This window comes from Stylophora pistillata, chromosome 5 (genome assembly GCF_964205215.1).
Source record: "Stylophora pistillata chromosome 5, jaStyPist1.2, whole genome shotgun sequence".
NCBI classification, from domain to species: domain Eukaryota; kingdom Metazoa; phylum Cnidaria; class Anthozoa; order Scleractinia; family Pocilloporidae; genus Stylophora; species Stylophora pistillata.
Genome location: NC_142523.1, coordinates 39,522,406 through 39,546,387, shown reverse-complemented (window position 1 = coordinate 39,546,387; position 23,982 = coordinate 39,522,406). Strand labels below are relative to the sequence as shown.

Sequence of the window (23,982 nt, the reverse complement as noted above, 5' to 3'; positions counted from 1 at the left end):
GTAGTTAATTCTTTGACATCAGGAAACCTGTAAGCCTTTGAGGATATTCTCTTATCTTAGAAGTGTCCGTAAAACATCTTTAAAAAGTTAATTATGAATACAATCTTTTATCGTCAAGTGACAGTCATTTATCTGTCAGAAACAGACTGATTTAAAAAGAGTTTGAGGTTTTGAAGAGTATTTTGTTAGCATTAGAAACTCACAGCGAACTTCGAAAGGCAATACATGCAACGAAAAGGGGTGTCACTTTCTGAGGTACAAATTGTGGTTCTTTCTTCATCGTTGATGTTATTGTATTTGTTTCTGTTTTCTGTTACGCTGTCGTTGTCTATGTTTTCGTTTTGCTTTCGGCTGTGCTAACATTTGTTTCCTATAGTTTTGATTTAAACTTGGCTCAATTCAACTTGGTATATTTGATCATTGAAATATTTGAATAGATTTACCAATTTACCCGGGCTCTCGGTCAAGGCAGTTATGAAAACGGGGTAATCGGTAGGGGTGTTAAAAATTGCCATTACATCATCTGAAATAGGGGTCACCATAAGATTTGATCCGCTTTAACAAAACTCTGCGCTTACTTTGCCGATGCGAGTATACGAGTAACATCATTTTGCAAAGTTTCTGTGGTTATTTGATCTAAATTAGCACACAACCTAATATCTTATCAATATGCAGTTGATCATCTCTCCAATTTCTACCCCTTACTACGCTTGCATACTAAAGTGCGAGTAGACCAACGATCAGAACTTGATTACTAATCGACACCGTGGTCGTGAAAAACTATAAAACCAGTTGAGACCTTAAATTTTTTTTGTATCAGAACATCGACACAAAAAATAATTAAGGTCTCATACATACATACATACATACATACATACATACATACATACATACATACATATACTTTATTTAATCTCGGATTTGGAGTAGCTAAAGAATAAGCTAGTATCTTCGAGTTACAAGTATAATTTTAAATACTACTAAAATGTAAAATGTAAAATGTAAAATTGTAACATTCTAAAATTTAACGATGAGAAAGAGTCATACTGTAGAATCTTGCGCTTGAAATCAGAAAAGTCAGACGTTCTAAAAGAGTCCGGAAGAGAGTTCCATAGTTTTGAAGCCATATATGAAAAGGAGTGAAGACCATAAGTAGTAGTTTTTGTAGACGGTTGAGACAAAATATAATTTCCGCGTAGATTATAGGATACAGACCGGAAACTAAACATATTCTTTAGATAGCTTGGATAGCAGTTAAAAAACAAGCTCTTGTACAATATAATTAAGAAAGTCTGAAGGCGTCTTTTATACAGAGAATTGGAGTTAACTTTGCTAAGTAGAGAGTCATAGGGAGAATTATAATCCTGCAAGATAACTCTAAGAATTCGCTTGTTTAAAGTATCTATCTTCTCAGTACTACGCGCACCACAAAAGTGCCATACAGACGAACAATAGTTAAAATGTGGCATAATAAAAGCCTTATACAATCTTAGTAGAGTATCTTTAGAGATAAGTTTACGAAATCTTAGCATTACATTGAACTGGCCATTTATCTTCTTACAAATAGTTGATATATAATTATCAAAACGCAACCTATTGTCAATATTTATCCCAAATATATCCAAAGAATCTTTTAATGGAAAAGAGAAGGAGTGGCCTGTTTTTCCCAAGACTATAGCCTGGTGTTTTTTCTCATTTACAATTTACAGTTTTTACTCATTTACAACCAGTCTCAAGCGGTTTTATAGTTTTTCACGACCACGGTGTCGATTAGTGATCAAGTTTAGATCGTTGGTGAACTGGCAGTTTAGTATGCAAGCGTAAAATATGAATATTTGATGTCTGGTTCTGTTTTTCTTCTTTTTTTTTTTGTTTTTTTTTAGGTGGTCCTTATCGTACCATATGCAATATAAAGGAGCCTGAACACATATATTTAAAGCAGACATTTGATTGATTGAAAAAGCACCAATTGGTACACCATTGATACTGCTGCGAGGTAAGCAGCTCGTTTACGCATGAGCCCTTTACTTGCATTGATTTACTTATAATTGTTTTGGAGTGTAAAGGGTTAATGTTCTGTTATTTGTCTCCCACATGTGCGCGACATGTGTTTATCATAGTTAGAGAGAGTGTCACCGGCCAGATTAGATATTACAAACACACATTTTAGCCTCAAGTAAAAAATTTCCTTGACCATGATTTGCTGAATTTGCATTCTTTTTTTATCTTTTCTATGTTAGGATAGGTACAGGTTATACATACAAAATGATCATGGCACGGCGAGAATTAGCAGTTTTTTTATTGTCCCTGGTAACACTTGCTGTCTGTGCGTTACCCGAACACTCACGCATTCCAAGGAAGAAAGGGATTGACCCACAGGTATCGTAATTACAACCTTGAAACCGTTGTTCCTCGATGCATAGAGAGGTTCTGGCGAATTGTGAATTCTGTTTGTTTTGTTAGCACGATCGCCCTTCCCCTTTATTTCATAGCTGTTTGTAATCAGTGAAAACCATAATACACGTCATTTTAACAGTAGTATACCTCATTATTTTTGTTAGCGATTGATACAGTAAACCATTTAAAATTCAAATCTATATGGATCATAAATAATTTGATTGCGCACACAAAAAAAATAGTTTTGTTAAAATGGACGTTTACTAACGTGAAAGGCGTATATGAGGTGGACACTTATATCACACATACAGCAAAGGTGTGAGAAATTTTTGTGCTTTCTTTTATGTTTATTTACGAATGTTCAACCTTTATGGTTAATTACAGAGCTACATACAGTCGGGTCTCGGAAATTGGATAATTTTGTCAAGGTTCAAGTGCTCAGTAAACATCAGGCACAAAAAATTACCAAGGACTCAAGCTCTTACCTTTTTTTCTTGCCTTTTTTTCTTTTTGTTTATTCCGTTTCATTTTGTTTTAATTATTTAATGATTGGTTTTCAAGCGTGCTCATCTTGTTTGTTACGTTTGCAATTCTTTGCCATTTCATTGATTGATTCGTCGAATTATCTACATATTACGCATAGAATGCCAGGAGGGAGACTATATCGGCCAAAAAGTTTCAAGATGCAATTCCAAGTACGTTACATGTCTCTAAACTCGAAACGAGCCCGGCAAAAGCATCTTCTACAGATAAAGGACGATTTCTGGGTGGAAACAAACGATCAGCACGGCGATGTCTTTCTGGGCACGTATATTTGTGTTTTCCGAAAAAAACGTCGGGCAGACGGCGAGAGTTTGCTTGACACTAGATGGCTGATTTCACAGAAGTTTATGAACAGGTATACCCTATAGAAAAGCAAGACAATTTAAGGCTCATAGAAGAGATTCCCCTTACATTCCTTATTCTAAAGAGCACCTTTCAGTACGTTCTAAAAGATATAATGATACATGTACCTATGGTGATATTTGGGTAGACCAATAAACGCCTTATGATATGTCACGTTGTTCAAATCTGCCACATAGGATTGGTCATAATGGCCGGGCTCCCTTACTAATTCTCAGAGCTTGATCCTCTCTAAACTTCAGTGGTCGCGTAGAATATTAGGAGAAGGACGAGAAAAGTTTGTATATCACGAGCCAGAGGCGAGCTGTGAAAGTCATTAAGCTGTTAAACCAATAGAAAGTGTAGTCTGTTGTTTTAATGGTGGGGGAAGATTTTCGGACTTGGAAAATACCCAGAGGGCCAAGTGGTATTTTATGGCTTAGAAGACAACTGATAGAATATGTGGGCGATAGTGTCAAAGCATGGGAAAGCTTCCATAAATGAGTTCTTTTCTTTTTCTGACAGATGAAGCGCTTGACGAAAAGACCTGACTTTCAAACAGGAAGCCAGTACAGTAACTCAACAAGAGACTTTGATTGCTTTTAGCACTGTAAAACAAACAGTTTAATAAAGAAAGAAAAAGAAAGTTCTCTGTGACTATGAAACCTTGGACTCTATGATCGAAAACAAAAACAAAAACAAATCAATCAATGAATCAATTTATTAATGTCAAAACGTAGGATGGGGTTGCCCCGGCCTTCCAAGCCAGAGACTCATGTATAAAACGTATGACAGTAAAATACTAAGTTAAAAACGATACAATTAAGAAGTCAATTAAAATACAAGCACCCACATTAAGTTAATTTAGAAAGCTGCACCCACCCGTGACCCAGTGAATTAATGACAAAAAAAAAGAACTAGGAAACTCTAGCAAAACCCTAAGATATACAATAATTACATTTACAACTGGCTCTTAAGACTGGTAGATTAAAGGATTTTAAAAGCTTGCGAAATTCACTCAAATCGGTTGATCCTTTAATATAAGAGGGAAGCTGATTCCACATATGCGAAGCCTAAACAAGCAAAACAAAAACAAAAAAAAACAAGCTTGTGATATTTCTTTCTCAGAGTTCTGGTAACTGTGGGTGAAGAGCTCTCCCATAAGACCATGACACTCGGCTAAATTGAACTGTTTAATTTAAATTTCATCACAACTCTGAATCACATGACTCTCGTTGAACCTTTCGTAATCTTAGGACTTACGACGATAGCGTGCTTAAATTAAACATACAGTAAGTCTAAAAAAATTGAGGCAAGTTAGCCTCTTAATGCCAAGGTTGGACCTTATTCGGAACAGTAAAAAGCAAGAGAATATCAACGGTAAAATATCTGATTGGTAATAATAGTAGATGCGGACGACCCTCGTACGTGATAAGCAAAGAACAGCTCTCATATTTAATTGAACAAGGTTTTAAATTGCAAGAGATTGCTACTATGCTTGGAGTAAGTTGCAGAACAGTCAAGAGAAAGAATGATGTCATAGTAAGTGTGTCAGGTACATACTATTGTTTAAGCTAGGATATTATGAACACAGTCCAGTAAATACGAGGTATCGTCCAATTTTCATTTCACAAGATAACCTCGTACGAAGTTATGAGGCTTACATGAGGTACTTGACCTTAGTGAGCCTGCGCTCCTTCGTTAATAGCTGGGTTGCAGTTGGATGACGGAAAGTTGAATGTTGAATGTTGAATAGCGCGAAGTACTGCATGTTGAATATATCAATACATCGACCGCTAGTGATACGTGACTCCTGTTCGGAAAGAAATTGGTGTTTAATGCGCTTGAGCGCTTGGGGATGAATGATCTGTAACTGATCTTTTTGTAGGTTTTGTCGAACATCAATTTTTCAGCCAATACAACGGGTCCAAACCTGAACTCTACGGTCGCTACATCGACGACTGTATCGGCGCTACCTCCTCTACCAGAGAGGAGCTCACTCAATTCCTAACCGCAGTCAATTCTTTTCACCCGGCTCTGAAATATACCTGGGAAATTTCTGACAATTCTTTATCCCTTTTAGACATCAAAGTTTCAATTGAAGGTAACGGTTTATGCACTAGTGTGTATTACAAACCTACAGACTCGCATAATTACTTGTTATATTCGTCTTCGCATCCATCTCACGTTAAGAATTCCATTCCTTTTTCTCAGTTTCTAAGACTTCGTCGTTTATGTAGTTATGACTCTGATTTTCACCACAAATCGGAATCAATTTGCCAGTTTTTCGATAAACGTGGTTACCCTGTTTTTGTCGTTCAAGCGGGTTACCACCGCGCCCAACTTATTGATCGACATTCAGCACTACAAACGTCGCGTAAGGAAGATTCCGACCGCATTCCCTTCACTCTCACGTTTCACCCTCACAACCACTCAGTTAAATAAATTATTTATTAAAAACTTTAAATTGCTTCAAAACGATCCAGAGACAAGCACTATCTTTTCGCAGCCTCCGCTCATTTCATTCAAACGCGACAAAAACATAGGCAATTTTTTGGTCAGAAGTTCTTTTCAGACTAATGACCAACCAGGCACTTTAAAATGCGCTCGTGCACGATGCAAAACTTGTCCTTTCATTCACAACACTGATACAATATCGGGACCTAAACGATCCATCAAGATCACCGATCACTTCACTTGTACCTCCGCTAATGTAATCTATTGCATAACTTGCACTTATTGCAAAAAGATATACGTCGGAGAAACAGGCAGAAGACTTGGTGACCGATTCCGAGAACACCTTCGAGACGTGGAAAGGAATGACAAGGACACATCGAAACCAGTCGCTAGACATTTTAATTTACCTAATCATTCTAAGCAACATATGGCAATCTGAGGTCTTTCCTTACACTAAGGTAGCACGGAAAGCAGTAAAAATCTTGAACAAAAGCTCATCTTTCAAACCGGCAGTCTAAATCCCACAGGGATCAAAGAACGCTTTTCATTCCACTAATTTATTCTTGTTTTTCTCGTTGCTATGTTCCCACCAATAACGTAGCTCCATTTTCTGCCTTTAAAAGCACACACAACCCACAATTCCTCTATTCGCTCCGACGAAGGGCTAACGCTCGAAACGTCAGCTTTTGTAATCGTTACGGTTGCCAATTTACCATTTCAACTTTGTTGATTTATCCAAATTATTTCGTTACTCCCACCGACGCAGCCCCAAACAGTTTCTTTGGAAACTATCAGCCTTTATTCTGAATATTTAATTGAATGTGAAACGCGGAGTTCTCACGAACGAAATGCTTCGAATATTGTTCATTCGCATTTAACACGTAACCTTTCTATCACAAGTTAAAACTAATGCTCGAGTATCCACCTGCTAGAGTCTATTTTCGGTTCCTTTCTTCTTATAGTAGTTCTTTAGATACAAAGGCTGTATTATTGACTCAAAAACAAGCTGTATTGACATTATGATTAAAACAATGCGATTTCCTTCGCTAGTCTTTTCTCGAATCCATTACCTTTCTGCAATGTTATGACCATAGTTTCATGTTACAAATTAATAAAAAAAAAATGAAAAATTAGAAAGTATTACAAGCATAGTAAAAAGGCATGATATTACAGTTTTGAAAAAGAACTGCCACCTTGAATAATAATGGTTCCAGATCATTATTAAATTATATTCGCCTTTGCCATTTTATGAGATTGCGTAGTTTCAAATATTAATAATAGAGTGCATCTGTCTTTTTAGCTCCTTCCTGATGTCTCTTTTAAAGATTGCGTACGATAAAGGGTTTACAGCGGAGTTTACAACTAAGATAGGTAGTTTATAGACGGCGTCTTCGCATGAGTTATGATGATTTATGATTAAAATGAAACTGCATCGCGCAAATATTATGTAACACAACAGAAACAAAGCTACAACGACTGCCATCATTTTTACTGTCGACTTCCCCTGAGTCTTTATGAAAACTTCGTGGTTAAAATGTAATTGTTTGGCTAAGATTCGAGCAGCTCGCTCGTGTTTGTAAACGATCCGAAACATGGATACAAAGCAGAAGATTAAAATAATGCACAAAGGTATGTCAAAACACGCATACAACCAGCCACTGATCTTATAAAGCAGAGAGGTATTCAGCGTAAAGCGAAGCGATGCTACAAGTGTTATCACCGTGAGAGGTATTCCCCACGCTAAAGAAATTATACGAATGACCCGACGGCGTGTCATGAAAGTTAGATATTTCAAAGGTTTCGTAACAGCGATGTAGCGATCCAACATTAGACAACACAAGTTTGCGCCAGATGCATACTGAAATAACACCCTTATAAACATCACTGAAAGATAGCTGATTGAGGTTGTTGGCCGAGTTTTGCACCCATTAGCCAAGATACAGAAGAACTGTAATGGAATAGCACTTATCCCTACGCAGAAATCAGCAACAGCCAAGGAAGCGATAAAAGCGTTGGTTTCGGTGCGAAGCTGTCGTCGTCCGCAAACCAAAAGGATGACTAATCCATTTCCTATCATACTCAAGACGGACAGGAACCATCCGAAAATCCAAAACAACACGTTTTCCATTTTTTTATCTGAGCTATCGAAGTCTTTCATCAATGGACTCAACAATTCCACGCTTTTTTGTACTTTTTGGCAATTTTTTTGTTGTCATGTTGATCACAAGGGAGTCTTGTTCACGACAGAGGAACCAAATCTGACTTTGAATATTTAAACTTCAATATTTAAAATGTTGTTGTGATCTCAATTAGTTCTTGCGTATTATTGTCATGTAAAATAGTCTTTATTAAGAGCTGTCGACTCTAAACTTATTCACTGTTCCCTTGAAGAGTTTACTAAGTGTACTATATTTAATTTAACTTGTAAGTATCTTGACATCTCAGACTAGAGATAATATTATAATTTCGCAATTTCAGTCGAGTTAATATATACAGCGGTGGCACCTGTAGCTTTTTATTAGGTTTATTTATTCATTTATTTATTTTTTTATTTGAGGATTTGTACCAAGTACAGGAGCAGGAAACAGTAGGACATGGGTCCCCTACGAGGTTTAAGCTCCAACAAACCCACCCACAGAAAAAAAGAACAAACACACAAACGAACAAAGCACCATAGTGGACGGCACGAGAGAGATTTGGGTCGGACCTCAAGATGATCACACGAACCGACCCAAGTCTCTCTCTTGTTTTTCCACTCTACCGTCACACCACTATCGCGCTGAAATTGGAACAAGCTACGTCACAGGAAGGAACAACATACCTTGCATTGCGATTATCAGTCGTTTTACCGAAAAATTTCCCAAGAACTTAATCAGCAAAATTTTCATATTTGAAGCAGGTCTGCTCACTCAGCTGCGTGACTTCCTTAAGAAAAGCTGCAGACGTCATGGGAAGTTGAAGGAAGGTAACAGATCGAAATGACAACCTGACAGCTACATCAGCAGAATTTCGTGACTTCTTCCGTTTTAGCTCGTGATGGCGAAGGGCGTATGTTGGATTTCCGGTCAAATTTGTCAGATGTAGGGGGGGAGATTACCGCACAAAATAATGGCGTTTGAGGGTATTAAGGTTTGTTTTGTCAGTCTAGTTCACCATAATTTCGTGATAGGCAGATGATCAGATGCTATCTACCTATCCCCCCTTTATTACACCCTCGTGACTTTTAAACACTGATTTAAGAACATTTTGTCTTCTTATCGCTTAAACGGTTCAAGATTGGGAAAGTGAAACACCTCTTTATCATGGAGAAACGAATACTGATGATTCTTGCGGCAACTATTTTGCTCTTGTCGATGGCCGTAGAAAAATCAAGCGAGAATCTTCTTCCATCACTTCAGTTTACACGCGACACGCTGATGGGCTTTTCAATGGGCTCAGAGCGAGAAGTAGAAATTCTCACACCGAAGAAAACCACGAAAGAAATTCCTAATCGTGACAACTCCAACGTTAAGAACACTGGTGTTAAGATTTTTACGAAAAAGTTCATGAAAGGTAAAGGAGGAAAAAAGGTATTCAAAGGAGCTTCTGGACCTAAACCTGGCATATCTCCATCGGGTCATGGCACGGTTATACCAGCGACTCGAAAACCAGTGACGCAAACAGTGATCACATATCAGAGAAAACGAAAGACATACAGACCTCGCGCTACGCCATCAAACAAGTTTCTTGAAGCCATCAACGACATCGAACGCGCTGTTGCGAATGCTAGGGCTTCAGGAGTCCGCTACAACGGTGATACACTGCCGAAATTAAAGAGGCTTATCGTAAGGGCGATCAGGAGCAAAAGCTACAAGTATGCGCGCGAGGTTTTGGGACAGATCATGTATATTCTTAGCTCAAAATCATCGCCACCAAGACGCGGAAAACGGGCTTCTGAAAACAGCGCAAACCAAAGTAAACAATTTATTCAGGGGCTCCGAACTCAGCTTGGAAGCTCGACGTTTGATAGCTTCATGGCTGTTCAGGGAGATGTGTCTCTTATGTTTGTCATTGATGACACCGGAAGTATGGGCGATGAAATTCAAGCTACAAAGAACATCGCAATTGATATCATCAATTATCCACGTCAAGCTCCTGTGGAGTACATTCTGTCACCATTCAATGACCCTCTCCCAGGTGAGTCACGTTCTATCCGGCACTGTTACGCAATATGTGTTTTATGTAAGTAAACCGCCTCCCGGTTAGCTCAATAGATAGAGCGCTGGACTGTTGTGCGGGAGGTCGAGGGTTCGAGCCCCGGCCGGACCAACACTCAAGGTCTTAAAATAATTGAGAAGAATATGCTTCCTTTCTGTAACATCAAGAAATGGTTAGATATTCTAGTCTTCTCGGATAGGGACGAATACATGGAGGTCCCGTCCCCTGCAGGGTTAGGCGTAGGAGACGTTAATTTCCCACGCACGAGTATACTGTGTGATGGATGTCCTCCCCTGGGGTGGGGTGGGTGGGTGCTTACAGGGCCGTTCTGAAAACCACTTCTGTGAGAACGCACCCTGTCTAAAGATTATTATCTATCGAAGTACAATAGTAAAGTTTCCTACTTGGAGAAGTTAATTTGGTTTTATCAGGCAATCGATGATGTAAATTGGCTACCGCAAAGAATTTCCAAAGCTGACGTTTCTAGCGTTAGCTTTAGCTTAGAGCGGATGACAAAAGGCTTGAACGCCGAGGGTTGCCTCGCAAAAAAAATAGCTTCACACCTCAATTTATGTAAGAGACCGGTTACTATTAATCGCTTTGCGGGAGGAGAGGGGGTGAAGAAACTTGGTTGTGTCACGACAAATTTCCTTGATCTCCTCCTAAGGCTCTTTAATATTAATAGTCCTTCCTTTACATTAATTTTCGTTTGAGAAGACTGATCTCCCCTCCTCTTTCCTCTGAAAACCACCCCATCCCAGTTAATATATACTGACTGGCACCTAACTCAATTTATTCTCCGTCACAGAAGTATCACCAGTGGTTGTCCTGGACGAAATTGAAGCAGGAGAGTTTGTGAAAGCTATAAACAATCTTACGCCCCATAAGGGAGGTGACTGCCCCGAGTACGCATTTACTGGCATGCTAGAGGCACTCTATCAAGAGCCACAGTGGGGCTCCCCTATGTACGTGTTCACTGATGCTGGTCCGAAAGATGCAACGGATGAATACATCGAGGAAGTGAAACACTTGGCTGGCGCTGAAGAATACGGCGTGACAATTAACTTTTTTACAACAGGTGAGTGCAATGATAATCTAAGCTTTTATTTGGTCTCGTCACGCAATGTATGCTCTCTTGTTTTAAGTGATAGTGTCACAGAACAATATAAGTTGTTTTGTGCAGACTCGCGCAACAAGTGTGGTTTTGCCTTTCTTAGCAATCAGGCGTTATTTTACTCTTTATTTTTATCAAGTATTATGGGTCGTAAAACTCCTAGATTCATGGGAAAATAACAAGATAGGGCAAGAGTACGTGACTTACCAGCTAAACAGGCTTTCTAACTTGAAAGGTCTGAAAAAAAATATTGTTATTATAATTATTATCATTATTAACATTACGTGTGATGCACGATCCTCGCGGTAGAGAGCGCTATTTATGCAATAGCGAAAATCAGACCTGAAAAAAAAAAAAAAAAAAAAAAAAAAATCAGGCCTGTACGGAATTCGAATCACTGACCTCTGCGATACTAGTGCAGCGCTCTACCAATTGTGCTAACAAGCCAACTGGGAGCAAGCCGTTAAGTTGATTCGTAATAAACCCGTGCTGTTAAATCAGATACAATGAATATATAAAAGTTTATATATTTTGAACTGCGGTATTAGATACGTATGATGCACGATCCTCGCAGTAGAGAGCGCTATTTATGCAATAGCGAAAATCATATATGCAATAACATTATCATTTAACAATTAACATTCTCATGATGATTATCGTAATCGTTGTCGTAACTGTTGTTACTGTTGATATCAGTTTAATTTTCATCGTTTCTATCAAGGTGCATCTCTTGTTTTCAATCAGTTACAATTATTTCTACTGTTTTTCGCACTTTTCTCAGCGCCACAGATGTTAATAGACGTTGCGCAAAATAACAACAAACGTATCTCCTTCTCTTGAGATCAACTACACGAGGGAAATGTGTAAGCCTCGGCTTGAAGATTACTAATCAAGTTACCCATTAATGAAATGTTGTTTCCTTCATTTTTGAAAACAATGAAAGTCCTTTGAGCAGAGGATGATGGTGGAGTGGAGGTGGGGGTTGGGAGAGGGTGGAGGTCTGTTCATTCGCCCCAATCCCCGGGGATTAGTGCGTGTCTTATTCAGTACCTACCTACTTTCCATTACAACCTAGTGGCAAGGAAAATGTTGCGCTAACCACCTCCCGGTTAGCTATATTGGTTAGAGCGCCGGATTGTGTTGTGCGGGAGGTCGAGGGTTCGAGCTCCGGCCGGACCAATACCCATAGTCTTAAAATAAGTGAGGAGAATTTGCTACCTTTCTAGTCTTCTCTGATAAGGACGGATAAACCGTAGGCCCCGTCTCCTGCAGGGTTCGGGGTAGGAGACGTTAATTTCCCACGCACGAGATTACTGTGTGGTGGATGTCCTCCCCTGGGTGGGATGGGTGGGTGTTGGCCCTGAAAAGCCCCTGTGTAAGCGTATGTTATGAGATAAAGATGAACTCCATAGCATTACAGCTGATGTGCAATGATTAGGTGTAAACTCGTTCTTTTTTTTTTAATTACCCGATGTCGGTCTTTTGCAGGTTACTGCACTTCCCAGGGATACTCACAACAAGATCCGAGGAATCTCCACCCAGCTTTTAAGGAACTTGCAGAGTTGACCTCTGGCCAGGCAATTCTGTTGAAAGACAAGTGGGAATTGGAAGAACTGAACGATTTGACCGGAGGAGTACTTGAAGGAACTAATGTCATCAGTGTTGGTTCAAATATGTCGGGAAGAAAGAAGCGGAGCGTTGACAGGGCAAGAAGCAGCCGATATAGCATTCCAGTGGACGAGTCCATCGAGAAATTGATCATATCAGTGACCACCACAAAGATAGATACAAAAGGTGGGAGTATTTACAACTAGATACCCATACCCAATACCCATAGTCTTAAAATAAGTGAGGAGAATTTGCTACCTTTCTAGTCTTCTCTGATAAGGACGGATAAACCGTAGGCCCCGTCTCCTGCAGGGTTAGGGGTAGGAGACGTTAATTTCCCACGCACGAGATTACTGTGTGGTGGATGTCCTCCCCTGGGGGGGATGGGTGGGTGTTGGCCCTGAAAAGCCTGATTTTACGGGAGGAGTACTTGAAGGAACTAATGTCATCAGTTTTGGCTCAAATATGTCGGGAAGAAAGAAGCGGAACGTTGACAGGGCAAGAAGCAGCCGATATAGCATTCCAGTGGACGAGTCCATCGAGAAATTGATCATATCAGTGACCACCACAAAGATAAATACAAAAGGTGGGAGTATTTACAACTAGATACTCGGATTTCTGTTAGTATCTGAGGAACTGCGTACCCGCCCCTCCCCTAACTCAACACCAACAATACCTTCGTATCAGCTAACTGTCGTGGCCTCTGTATTAGAGAGGGGGACTACTCTCTTAAACTCCCATGAGTGACCAAGACATAATTTCTCATTACAATATCAATACAGTAAAGAGCAGACAAGTGGTGAGAATAAAGAAAAAATATTAACTACCAAGTACTAACTAAATATTAACCGCAAAATTCTCTAAACAATCATTCTAAGAATTGTATGGCGGACAGTGAGAAGAATTGCTAAAGAGATCTTGGAAGTGAACGTGTTAATAGAAATTAGGATTATTAGGGTGTTTTCGGCAATTGATACCATATCGTTCATTTAACTTTCAATGTAACGATCTTTCTTTTATTTCTCTCCTCGCAAAGGTAAGGGAATCACTTTAACAGATCCCGACAATATCGTTATCACATCTGGAAAACGCAGCCTGTCTCAGATCTCCGTTTACCAGATTGACAATCCCAAAAAGGGAGGCTGGACTCTAGCTGTGTCAGGGAGCAATGGAGGTCACGAATTTTACGTCAAATCTACTAGTGAGACAAACGTCGACTTCGAACATTACTTCCTTATTCCATTAAGCCGAAGGCGTCGTCGGGAGACGTCTGAAGTACCTATTTCAAATCCAGTAATTGGTAAGTTCGCTCCGTCGATTGTGTTCTTTGAAGACACCAAGGGAACAGGCATCATGATTCGCCTAGGGGGGAGGAGATTTTTGTGCGGATCACACGGTTTTTAGTGGCGGAAGGGGGGATCAGTCGTCGCTAACGGAGCATAAAGGAGGGGGTCTATAGAGAATTGACTGTCAAGTAACTGTCAGTGAGGGGGGAGGAGCGGAGCCTATGGGGTATCAAGTGAGTTTAATCGCGATAAAACCAAAATCCTCCGATTCCCCTCCCCCCATCTCACCGCACGCGCTAGCTAAGAGATACAATAATGCCCAAAAACCATTGACCTAGCTTGTGTTGTCACTTTGTACAACGAGTTTATTTGTCTATCTATTTATATGTCTTTTTATTTGTCTTTCTTAGGCAAAGCGAACAAGGTGGTTATAACAGTCGCAGGTTCTGAGAAAGTCAATTCAAGCTCCGTGCGTTTGGAACTCATTACCACTGAAGGAACTAGGATCAGTGACGTCACACTACAGACAGCTGACCATGTCCATTTCACCTCAAGCTTCACTCCTCGTGCAACTCAGCCATTCAAATTCAAGCTCAGAGGCATCACTCGTGGCGGGAACCCGTTTGAAAGGATTTCGCACCAGACAATCAAACCGACGACGGTCGTGCTTAGGGGAAAGTATGCCAGCAATGACTATACCCTCCCTCTAGGAAGAGTCTCGTTTGTTCATTTTCAGCTGTGCAATTTCGGTGCCAGTGAATTTTTTGACGTGACCACCGTAAAGGACAAGATGGGGTACTTGCTCTCTCGGAATGTGAGATCAAGGCGGGTGACAAAGGGCCGTTGTGCTACACTTTCCGTTCGCGCTAAAGCTACACGTCCTACTGATGTAGACAAAACAGATATTGTGTTTTTAATCGCCAAGGGTCAAACATCTAAAGTTGTTGCTTCACAAGCAATGCGTCTGTTCGTTGTCTCTTAAGATCATGGGAGTCACATCGGAAGTTTTTTAGCTAATAAACGACAGCAAATGTAAACAAAGAAAAGCATCTAGAATAAAAGAATAGAGAATAAAGAAGTTGATATCAGGAGCATGACAGAATGTTTGGTTATCCGTATGATTTTCTATCTTTGTTTCTTTATCTCGGATCATCAATTTTCCAGTGCTACTCTTGCAAACTTTAATTAACTTTTTTGTAGCGCCTATAAACGTAAGGATTTGATATGCAAATATTTTGGCGTAAGTATCATCTTAGGAGTCTGGGGAGAGCATGCATCTTATTGAGATGGCAGACCGATTTTCAATTATGGGGGATATATTGAGAAGGACTTTGAGGGGATATCCGCTAATTTTGTGGCCCGCGGAATAGCCCGTTGCCAAATGGTACCCTAATGATACCCTCTCGTGAACTCACTTATTTTCAGGAGGGTAGGAATTGAATTTCAAATCTAATCTGCAACCTAACACTTGATCCGGCTAAACAAGTTCAACTCTATCTCTATGTTTAACTTTTTCTAATTTATTGAACTTCGTCTGCAGTGGGATATTTTGCCTTTATAACCTGGGATCGCAGCAGAAAGAAATCTGCTATATATTAACCAGGGGATCGTATTCCCAACGTATTCCCCTCAGCACCTCACTGCAATCCTAATAAAATTGTGGTTGCCATGTAAATTACCAAGGACTTTGCAAAGCAGTGCAAATCAACTAAGAGGTGGGATCGAAGAAAACAAATGATCCTAAAACATAAACAGAAGGTAATCTTGGAGCCAAGACGTGCTTTGATGACAATGCACAGTTGTCGAGACCACCTGTTAGTTCGCACTTCATTATATGCGTGACATAGCCAAAGATACTTACGAGAAAAAAACATGAAATAACAGCAAAATCATCCTGAAGACAAAATCAAATGTATTTTCTCCTTATCGCGATTATGCTGCGCTACGTATGTCTCTCCCCGGCCCAGTCTGTCAGTGATTGAAAAAACTAGAAAGCAAACATACACGAAAGCGCAACACCAAACCAAACTGCCTTACTCGCGTTCCCTACCTACATCCAGCCTGAAAAAAAAGTGAGCTTGGATTGTTGTATTAAACAAACATCTAAAAGCGTTCTAGATAACCAGTCATCTGGCATAAAAGAATTTATAATTCAATCCAATTCTTCTTTCTAAGGGAGAAACTGTTCCAATCCATCTACCTGATAGCGGAAAGACTCTGCTCTACAACTTCTTTACTTTTTGCATACTTCGTTTGTTGTTTGTCGCAAAAGAATTGAGATCTACCCAATTCTACATAGCGCGTGCGCCTGCGTAACCGTCTGCTCATTAGCGCTTTTGTTTCACGACGTCTTCGCAGTCGACCCGAAGGATGACAACTTGTACAGAGCTCGCACGCCGACAACGAAAGGTAAAGTTCTTTTATAGATATACTGAGTATTACGGTCAACCATACTCGCTGATACGATGTGGAAAACTTTGTTACCTCGGGTAGCCTGCAGAGGAAAAAGCAACCGAGAAAAAAAGTTTAAGATATTGGTAAGTTTTCCGCACAGCCCTACGTTCTGTAGACACATTATGCATACAGTTCTTGGACAAAGAAAACAATACGTATGATGCACGATCCTCGCAGTAAAAAAAATCAGGCCTGTACGGGACTCTAACCACTGACCTCTGCGATACTAGTGCAGCGCTCTACCAATTGAGCTAACAAGCCAACTGGGAGCAGGCCGTTAAGTTGGTTCGTAATAAACCCGTGAAAGTGATAAATGAGATAGAATAAATATATGAACTTCATATATTTATTCTATCTCAAAGAAAACAATGGCGAAAACAGTAGATTGCCTTTGGGATTACGTCTTTGTTTTACAATAAGGACTTTAAGCAGTCAGGACGGCAACGCCACGGAAGACGTCGATCAAAAAATGAGTTTCTACTTCTACTTAGAATTTCCAAAATAGCTGCATGTGTTTACTGTCTCATAGGGCACCAGATCTCAAACTCAACACAACGCATAAAAGTAACGTTGAGTTCCAAATGTAAATTATAATAATTTGCCGCCGCGGTTTCGCTTCGCAGACGACGCAAATTTTGGTGATTTCACGTTGTTGTTTTGCAAAGGACGGCTAAGAAATGTACAGAGTTTTAAAACGCACGTGCTGGGCTATTGTTCTGCCAATTAGATCTATTGATTTTCCACATTGATGTTGTCGTCACCGTCGAGGTTTGCTAATAGGGAGCTTAAAATACAGACGTTTTCGGGGCGACGGCGACGTGGAGACCGATTAAGATTGGGGCGAGATTGACTGCGCATGTGGCCCCGCCGTCTCCCTCACGTCGGCGACGTGAGATCAGTGAGTTTGCCGTCGTGGTGAAAACGTGAGTTGAACCTTTTTTTTTCTTTTTTTTTCTTTTTTAATATACTGCCAATTTTGTCACTTGTATTAAAGTGATTGCATTATCACATTTCGCACCAGTCATCACACGATGTCTCGGTCAACTCAAGAGACCTTTTGTTTTCTCTTTAGGTTAAAATGACCGAAGCAACAGTGAAGTCCAAATCGTCGAGGTAAGTTTTGGGCACGTACGCGTACAGTAATTGAATTCTTAACATAAAAGGGGATTTTTGCTTGCTGCCATTCCCTTTATCAATTCGTAGATGCACCTCGCAAACGTACACCTCAGATCTATGGAGATTTTTTTAGCTTAGTGCGTAGTCTTGGACTGAAACTTCATATACTTAAATAAAGTTCTTATCGCATCCGACTTTCCTTATGTAGCTAAAGGCTGGCTTCTTCGTTAGTGTAGGAACTCCCGTAAGTTGAGTATCTCTGAAGGCGTCTAATTGTGTTAACTCAGTGGAACTGAGTTCTTGTAACGACTCCAACTGATATTAGAATGAGCTGTTGCTGTTTGTACATCTCTCATATTTCAAATTATAAGATCTTGAAGCCATAGGACATTGATGTTCTGATCATAATGTAGCTCTATGAAAAGTGTCTTTAATTCTTGTTTCCAGATTAATTCTGACTCCAACTTCTTTTTTACAGCCCAATGGAATGGACAAATCAGTTTGACAAATTTATTAGCGTCCTAGTAAAGGACAAGGAGATGGCGGAATTCTTCAAACGTAGCCATCCTACGACAAAAAAGCCTTGATTTATAAAGCTCAACAAATAAACTCGACGAAGTCGCAGAAGTCGCAAAGGCAGGCCGTCATCAGAATCTTAACAACTTAAATTATGGCGCAAAAACGGCAACCTCTGACCCAGTCTACCTGGGTTGTCACGTCGCCGTCGCCCCGAAAACGTCTGTATCTTAAGCTCCCTAATGTCCCTAATAGTGTGGCTCTATGCAAAAATCTTACCAAAATGTTTCCATACGCGGGCTCAAGTACTCAAATGGTTTTCTTCGTATTCATTTCCTGTCCACTGAGTTCAATTCTGATACAACTTCGATGTAAACAAAACATTTCTCTTTGCCACGGTTTAATGAAAAAGTTAACGAATACTCCAGATGGTGTTACGCCTACTTCGTATTGTTATTCTTGGAAAAGTATTAACGTAAAATTTGCAAGAAACTTCCTAAATTTTACCAGTAGAACCGTCATGAGATGTTGCTTACGAAAGCTGATTGATTAAGTTTGCTTTAGCGTCGATGTATGAAAGTTTCTTTGTGAAATCATTGTGTCCTCGATCGTAAATTAGAAATTGTTTAAACTTTGATAATTTTTTTGTTTATTTCATTGTTTAGTGTCAAGGTATTTAGGGTTCCTCGATAAGAAAGAGGTCGAACTATAGCAAGAGAAATGGAGGCATGATCGAATTGTCCTAGAGGTATGTTTTGAATTTATGTAACTCTTCCATATTTTCTTACAATATGTTTCCTTTAAAAACTCTAAATCTTTTTTCTTAAGTCGTGAGTGCTGAGTCCTCACTACAAATCAAAGAATTAACTATGGCAGCCTGGTGCGGCTGGAAAACTGAAAAACCCTCTGAAAACTTGCGAAGACTTTCAAAGTGCAGTCATATTTAGGACAAACTTCATAATAATGTGAGAGCAAATTTCTCAGCAGTAAGTTAAGAAATAAAGTATACAGTGTATATGTGCACGATCCTCGCAGTAAAGCACGATTTGAGTGACAATAGTGAAATTAAATCAGACCTGAAAAAACTCAGGCCTGTACGGGATTGGAATCACTGACCTCTGCGATGCTGGTACAGCGCTCTATCAATTGAGCTAACAAGCCCGTACAGGCCTGAATTTTTTCAGGTCTGATTTTCACAATGGCTCAAATAGTGCTTTACCGCGAGGATCGTGCACATATACGTTTCATAACCGCAGTTCAAAGATATGTACTTGATATATTCGTTAAAGTATACAGTCGCGGTCGATTTCGCGGAGCTTTGGTGAGATCAATATATTCTTCTCAAACTCGTAAAGAAGAAAAGAATATAACATTTTCATTCATGCAAACCCCTTCAGGCTAAGCAAACTATTCAAAAATTCACACGCAGAGGCACATCAGTGAATTTGGGGACTAGGCCCCTGGACTGACTGAAGTAGCCGGAAATGAGTGCTCTGAATTCCTAATTATGATGGCGACCCAGGCGTTGGGCCCTGGGTTCTAAACCCCAGGTACTTGAAAAAAGCGTTGTGGCCCTAATGAGTAAGGCAGACAAAACTTTCACCTTGTGACTTTACACTGAAGTGAGATTTTGTCCACTTTTGCATTTTATGAGCTGCAGCTTAAATCCTGTGTGAACCTCAGGTGACGTTGTTGCCAGAAGGGCGTTTGCAATCACCTCTAATTCGCTATTCATCGTTTCACGTTGATAGAGGTAGGTTTCTATCTCAGCATTTTTCAAACAGAATCATAAGTTGAGCTCATTAATCAACGACCTTTTCTTGCGTAACGACCATCAATGTGATCGGGCACCGTAAATTCAGACAAACAGTTTGATATCAAGCGCGCGCGTACAAAACCGTGCAAGGAGAAACTATACTGTGCAAAAGAACTAGCGTTCTCCGACTTTGTAACAAACAAAAAGAGCTTTTTAAAAGCATGGAGAGGAAGTCATTATGTTCCGGTACTTCCATATTAGCGATTTGACTTAAGAAGATTTAGTTTTCAAACTAGCAGTGAGACTTGTTTGACTTTCGACACTAAACGCATTCATTTGACGTGGGCTTAAAACGTAGTTCAGACGAGGGAAACTTTTTGGAGCCCTGAAAGCCTTAGCAATGTGAAAAAGAAATGCTTGAAAACATCGTAAACCCGCACGAACAGTGGACAAAACAACGACAACGCAATATGTCATACTCACGTACATGATTTACACACACGAGTGAACATATCAAGTAAGTAACTTAGAACTTGAAAATCCGTTCATGGGGAAAAGAATTTTAACCATATTTTAGAATCTTAAGGGTTGCCCAAAATATTTCAATTTGAATCCGCAAAAGGAAACAATTTTGCCTGTCAGATTCGCTAACTTGAGTGGGAAAACTTGGGCAGCTCGCTTTCTTATCGAACAAGTTCCATAAGAAAATGGACACTTTCAAAATAGTATTATAGCATAGCGCGCGCGCAGGTCGTAACTAATTCATAAGGAGCTATTATGGTGGAAATCTCTATTTACGCACGGCTGTGCGTACATAACATGGCATGAACAGGTGTACTTTAGCTGCAAGTTCCATTCGAGTTTAACCGCAAGGTTTCAAATCAAACACGATGTTAATTAGGGCTGGAGAAAGAAAACTGAGCTTTCGGACTCTCAGTGAGAGTTTGAAACTTTAGGGACTCTACGTTAGAACAGTTTATATCATTTTTAAATGTTGATATTTCCCAAAAGTGTTGTTTGAAATAATATTTCGTTTTAAAAGTCCACAGTTTTCAGAATTTTTGGCACATAAATACACAATCTTCTAGTCGTAAACAACAAAAGAAGCACTCGAGAAAGCACTCTCGAGTACTCTTCAAAGAGTCTTCAAACTGTCCACGTGCATCAATAACTCGTTATGCGCATGCTAAACATGAACCATGTCTTTGTTGCTGCAAATTTTAAAGATTCCATGCGATGGGATTTCACGTCAGAAAAATAGAACAAAATATCAATTCCAGTTTGGTTTTTTTGTCGTTGAACAGTGATCTCCATTGCGTTCTAAAAACCTTTTCCATGTTGGGATGCTGTAATTTACAAATTACAAATGTAAGTCTAGCTGGAGTAGACATATCACGAATTTAAGAAGGTATGTGAATTTATTAAAAGACAGGTTTCGACATGAATGTTAGTCCCCTGGGGCTAGAGAGATTGAGTTCATTGAATTTCTCCGAGACTAATTACAAAATCATGAATAGCCATATTTGACATTCATTGTCATTAGTTAAACAATGGCTAAGAAAAACGGGGTTTACTTACGCTTTTAAAGTTGTCGGAAACCGACAAAGTGAGCCACATCGGTTACCAAGGACAATGGTACCAGGCGTGACCTTGATATTATATCAACTATTTTTAGCTCTGCGTATTATTAACTGACAATGCAATGAAAATTGCTTAAGGGGAAAATTAAAACCAAGCAATTGGGGGATGTGGGGTGGACAAATGTATTTGAACTTGATTTCCGACGCTAGAGCTGGAAATAATTTCCCGCATCACGAACATTTTGTGACTTGTGTTACTTCTTAGAGAAAGTTCTATAAAAATGGTAAATTACAAATAGATATTAGGAATATTCAAATATTTTAACTTGACTCGCGATACGACGACGGGATCAATCCATGCGTATCAGATTTGCCAACAATGGGAAAACATCAAAACTACGTCTGTTTGTTTCGTGTACTGTCTACAAAAATGTTGTTGTCCATGAAACATGCTGCGATCTTAAAGCTTTCACTTCAACAAAGTATCAATCTTGGGACTGGAACTATAGACATTGGATCCTTTGGGAGTCGAAATATGCAAATATACAAGAACGTTTGAGCTGTAACCTCTGTTACCACCCCTGAGCATAAAAGAAACGATAAGAGTTTGCATTTGTCGACAAAATGTAGCTTCAGTCCAACATGCATACACTATGAGATGCAATAAATATATGAAGTTCATATATTTTGAACTGCGGTATTAGATACGTATGATGGGCGATCCTCGCAGTAGATAGCGCTATTTATGCAATAGCGAAAATCAGACCTGAAAAAAATCAGGCCTGTACGGGACTCGAACCACTGACCTCTGCGATACTAGTGCAGCACTCTACCAATTGAGCTAACAAGCCAACTGGGAGCAGGCCGTTAAGTTGATTCGCAATAAACCCGTGAAAGTGATAAATGAGATGCAATGAATAAATGAAGTTCATATATTTTGAACTGCGGTATTAGATACGTATGATGTGCGATCCTCGCAGTAGATAGCGCTATTTATGCAAGAGCGAAAATCAGACCTGAAAAAAATCCGGCCTGTACGGGACTCGAACCACTGACCTCTGCGATACTAGTGCAGCGCTCTACCAATTGAGCTAACAAGCCAACTGGGAGCAGACCGTTAAGTTGATTCGTAATAAACCCGTGAAAGTGATAAATGAGATGCAATGAATATATGAAGTTCATATATTTTGAACTGCGGTATTAGATACGTATGATGTGCGATCCTCGCAGTAAATAGCGCTATTTATGCAATAGCGAAAAACAGACCTGAAAAAAAAAATCAGGCCTGTACGGGACTCGAACCACTGACCTCTGCGATACTAGTGTAGCGCTCTACCAATTGAGCTAACAAGCCAACTGGGAGCAGGCCGTTAAGTTGATTCTTAATCAACTTAACGGCCTGCTCCTAGTTGGCTTGTTAAGAATCAACTTAACGGCCTGCTCCCAGTTGGCTTGTTGGCTCAATTGGTAGAGCGCTACACTAGTATCGCAGAGGTCAGTGGTTCGAGTCCCGTATAGGCCTGATTTTTTTTCAGGTCTGATTTTCGCTATTGCATAAATAGCGCTATCTACTGCGAGGATCGCACATCATACGTATGGATACACTATATTACCAAACCTTTATATCTATGATACATTTACTTCTCTTTTGTGTTCGTAAGATGAATTTTCTGCGACCTTTTGAGATGATATGTTCATAACCTCATTTTTCGGACTAATGGTTGTTTACATTCTCAGTCACAAACTTCACTTCGATTGGCCTTAAAAAAAACTGTGGTGCAAATTACGAACGCGGTATAAAGCTGTTTCTTTTCGAGATTCATACATATGTAGTAGAATATTAAAAAAATTTCGCAAAGGGAGGTGGTTGCCTCCCTATTCAAAAACGAGATAAAGTTCTAAAAACAGCCAGTTAATCAACCATGGTTTTTCCATACATTTTTTATAAATTCAAATTATTTTATTCAGCTGTTTTCCATTCAGGTGAAGTATTTCTTTGTTGTTTCGTCAAGTCGCTTTTCAAACACTCTTCAAACAGACTGAACCTTTAACTAGAATAACCCACTTTGGTATTTGTCTCCACATTTTTGATGAACTACTCTATGTGACAACATATTGATATAACTATCCTAATGATTGAAAATGTATTATAAGCTTTTGAAGTGATACTGAAACGTATGGCTCCCTCCTTCAAACTGGCATGAATTTAGGAAGCTAAAGACATCTTCCCCTCTCTCCTCGCCTGGAAGAATGGACTTGTTGTGTCAGCCGTAGAGGGTCTGTAGATGCACCATTAAATGAACCTTTTGCTAATAACTTTCAGATTTAAATTTTTCGGACGAATTGATCCCCAAATTTTATACATGCAAGTAGATTAAAGTTAAACAACACAACGAGCAATAAAATTTCTGTACAATGATTTCCAATTTTTACATTTGCAGTAGTAGCCACTTGTAGTCCTTGTCTACCTATTTTTCCTTTTTTTGCGTTGTTTTATTGGACTTGAAGTAATAATTTTCTGCCATGTAATATGTTACGGAACTTTTTCCTCGACGAAATTACATCGTACCTTCCTTAAAATCGGGGCCAATCAAAACTGAGAAAATTTTCCGCCTGCTT

At 39.6% G+C, this 23,982-nt stretch overlaps 3 protein-coding genes and 1 long non-coding RNA gene across 12 annotated transcripts in view; 3 read left to right on the top strand and 1 right to left on the bottom strand.

Moving 5' to 3' along the window:
• LOC111335976 (uncharacterized) overlaps positions 1–3,181 on the top strand; it is a 36,199-nt gene extending 33,018 nt beyond the window's left edge. For 6 of the 8 annotated variants that reach the window (XR_016000987.1, XR_016000986.1, XR_016000985.1 and 3 more), the window contains 3 exons: positions 1,884–1,996; positions 2,241–2,379; positions 3,041–3,181. This is a non-coding gene — a long non-coding RNA (uncharacterized LOC111335976). Of the gene's footprint in view, positions 1–108; positions 256–1,883; positions 1,997–2,240; positions 2,380–3,040 lie in introns of those variants that run through there. The other 2 variants (XR_002695399.2, XR_016000988.1) reach the window with 2 other exon arrangements.
• Positions 3,182–5,053: 1,872 nt separating this feature from the next.
• LOC111335991 (octopamine receptor beta-2R-like) lies at positions 5,054–8,682 on the bottom strand. The gene has a single exon (XM_022942002.2). The coding sequence runs from the start codon at positions 7,892–7,894 to the stop codon at positions 7,001–7,003; it is 894 nt and encodes a 297-aa protein (XP_022797737.2). The 5' UTR covers positions 7,895–8,682; the 3' UTR covers positions 5,054–7,000.
• Positions 8,683–8,896: 214 nt separating this feature from the next.
• LOC111339780 (von Willebrand factor A domain-containing protein 7) lies at positions 8,897–15,032 on the top strand. The gene is made up of 5 exons (XM_088759526.1): positions 8,897–9,912; positions 10,742–11,011; positions 12,536–12,841; positions 13,692–13,955; positions 14,352–15,032. The coding sequence occupies exons 1-5, from the start codon at positions 9,039–9,041 to the stop codon at positions 14,921–14,923; spliced, it is 2,286 nt and encodes a 761-aa protein (XP_088615652.1). The 5' UTR covers positions 8,897–9,038; the 3' UTR covers positions 14,924–15,032.
• A 4,594-nt stretch (positions 15,033–19,626) lies between these two features.
• The window catches only part of LOC111339770 (protein bark beetle), a 55,204-nt gene continuing 50,848 nt past the window's right edge, over positions 19,627–23,982 (top strand). For both annotated transcript variants that reach the window (XR_016001785.1, XM_088761336.1), the window contains exon 1: positions 19,627–19,780. The gene's annotated coding sequence lies outside the window, so the exon portion shown is untranslated. The remainder of the gene's footprint in view (positions 19,781–23,982) is intronic.

What these genes read in the sequence shown, in the direction of transcription:
- LOC111335991 (XM_022942002.2), bottom strand. Translation starts at nt 7,894, where the DNA reads ATGAAAGACTTCGATAGCTCAGATAAAAAAATGGAAAACGTGTTGTTT.
- LOC111339780 (XM_088759526.1), top strand. Translation starts at nt 9,039, where the DNA reads ATGGAGAAACGAATACTGATGATTCTTGCGGCAACTATTTTGCTCTTG. An exon ending in AATTAACTTTTTTACAACAG is followed by an intron (nt 11,012 to 12,535) that starts GTGAGTGCAATG and finishes GGTCTTTTGCAG; the next exon opens with GTTACTGCACTTCCCAGGGA. An exon ending in CACAAAGATAGATACAAAAG is followed by an intron (nt 12,842 to 13,691) that starts GTGGGAGTATTT and finishes CTCCTCGCAAAG; the next exon opens with GTAAGGGAATCACTTTAACA.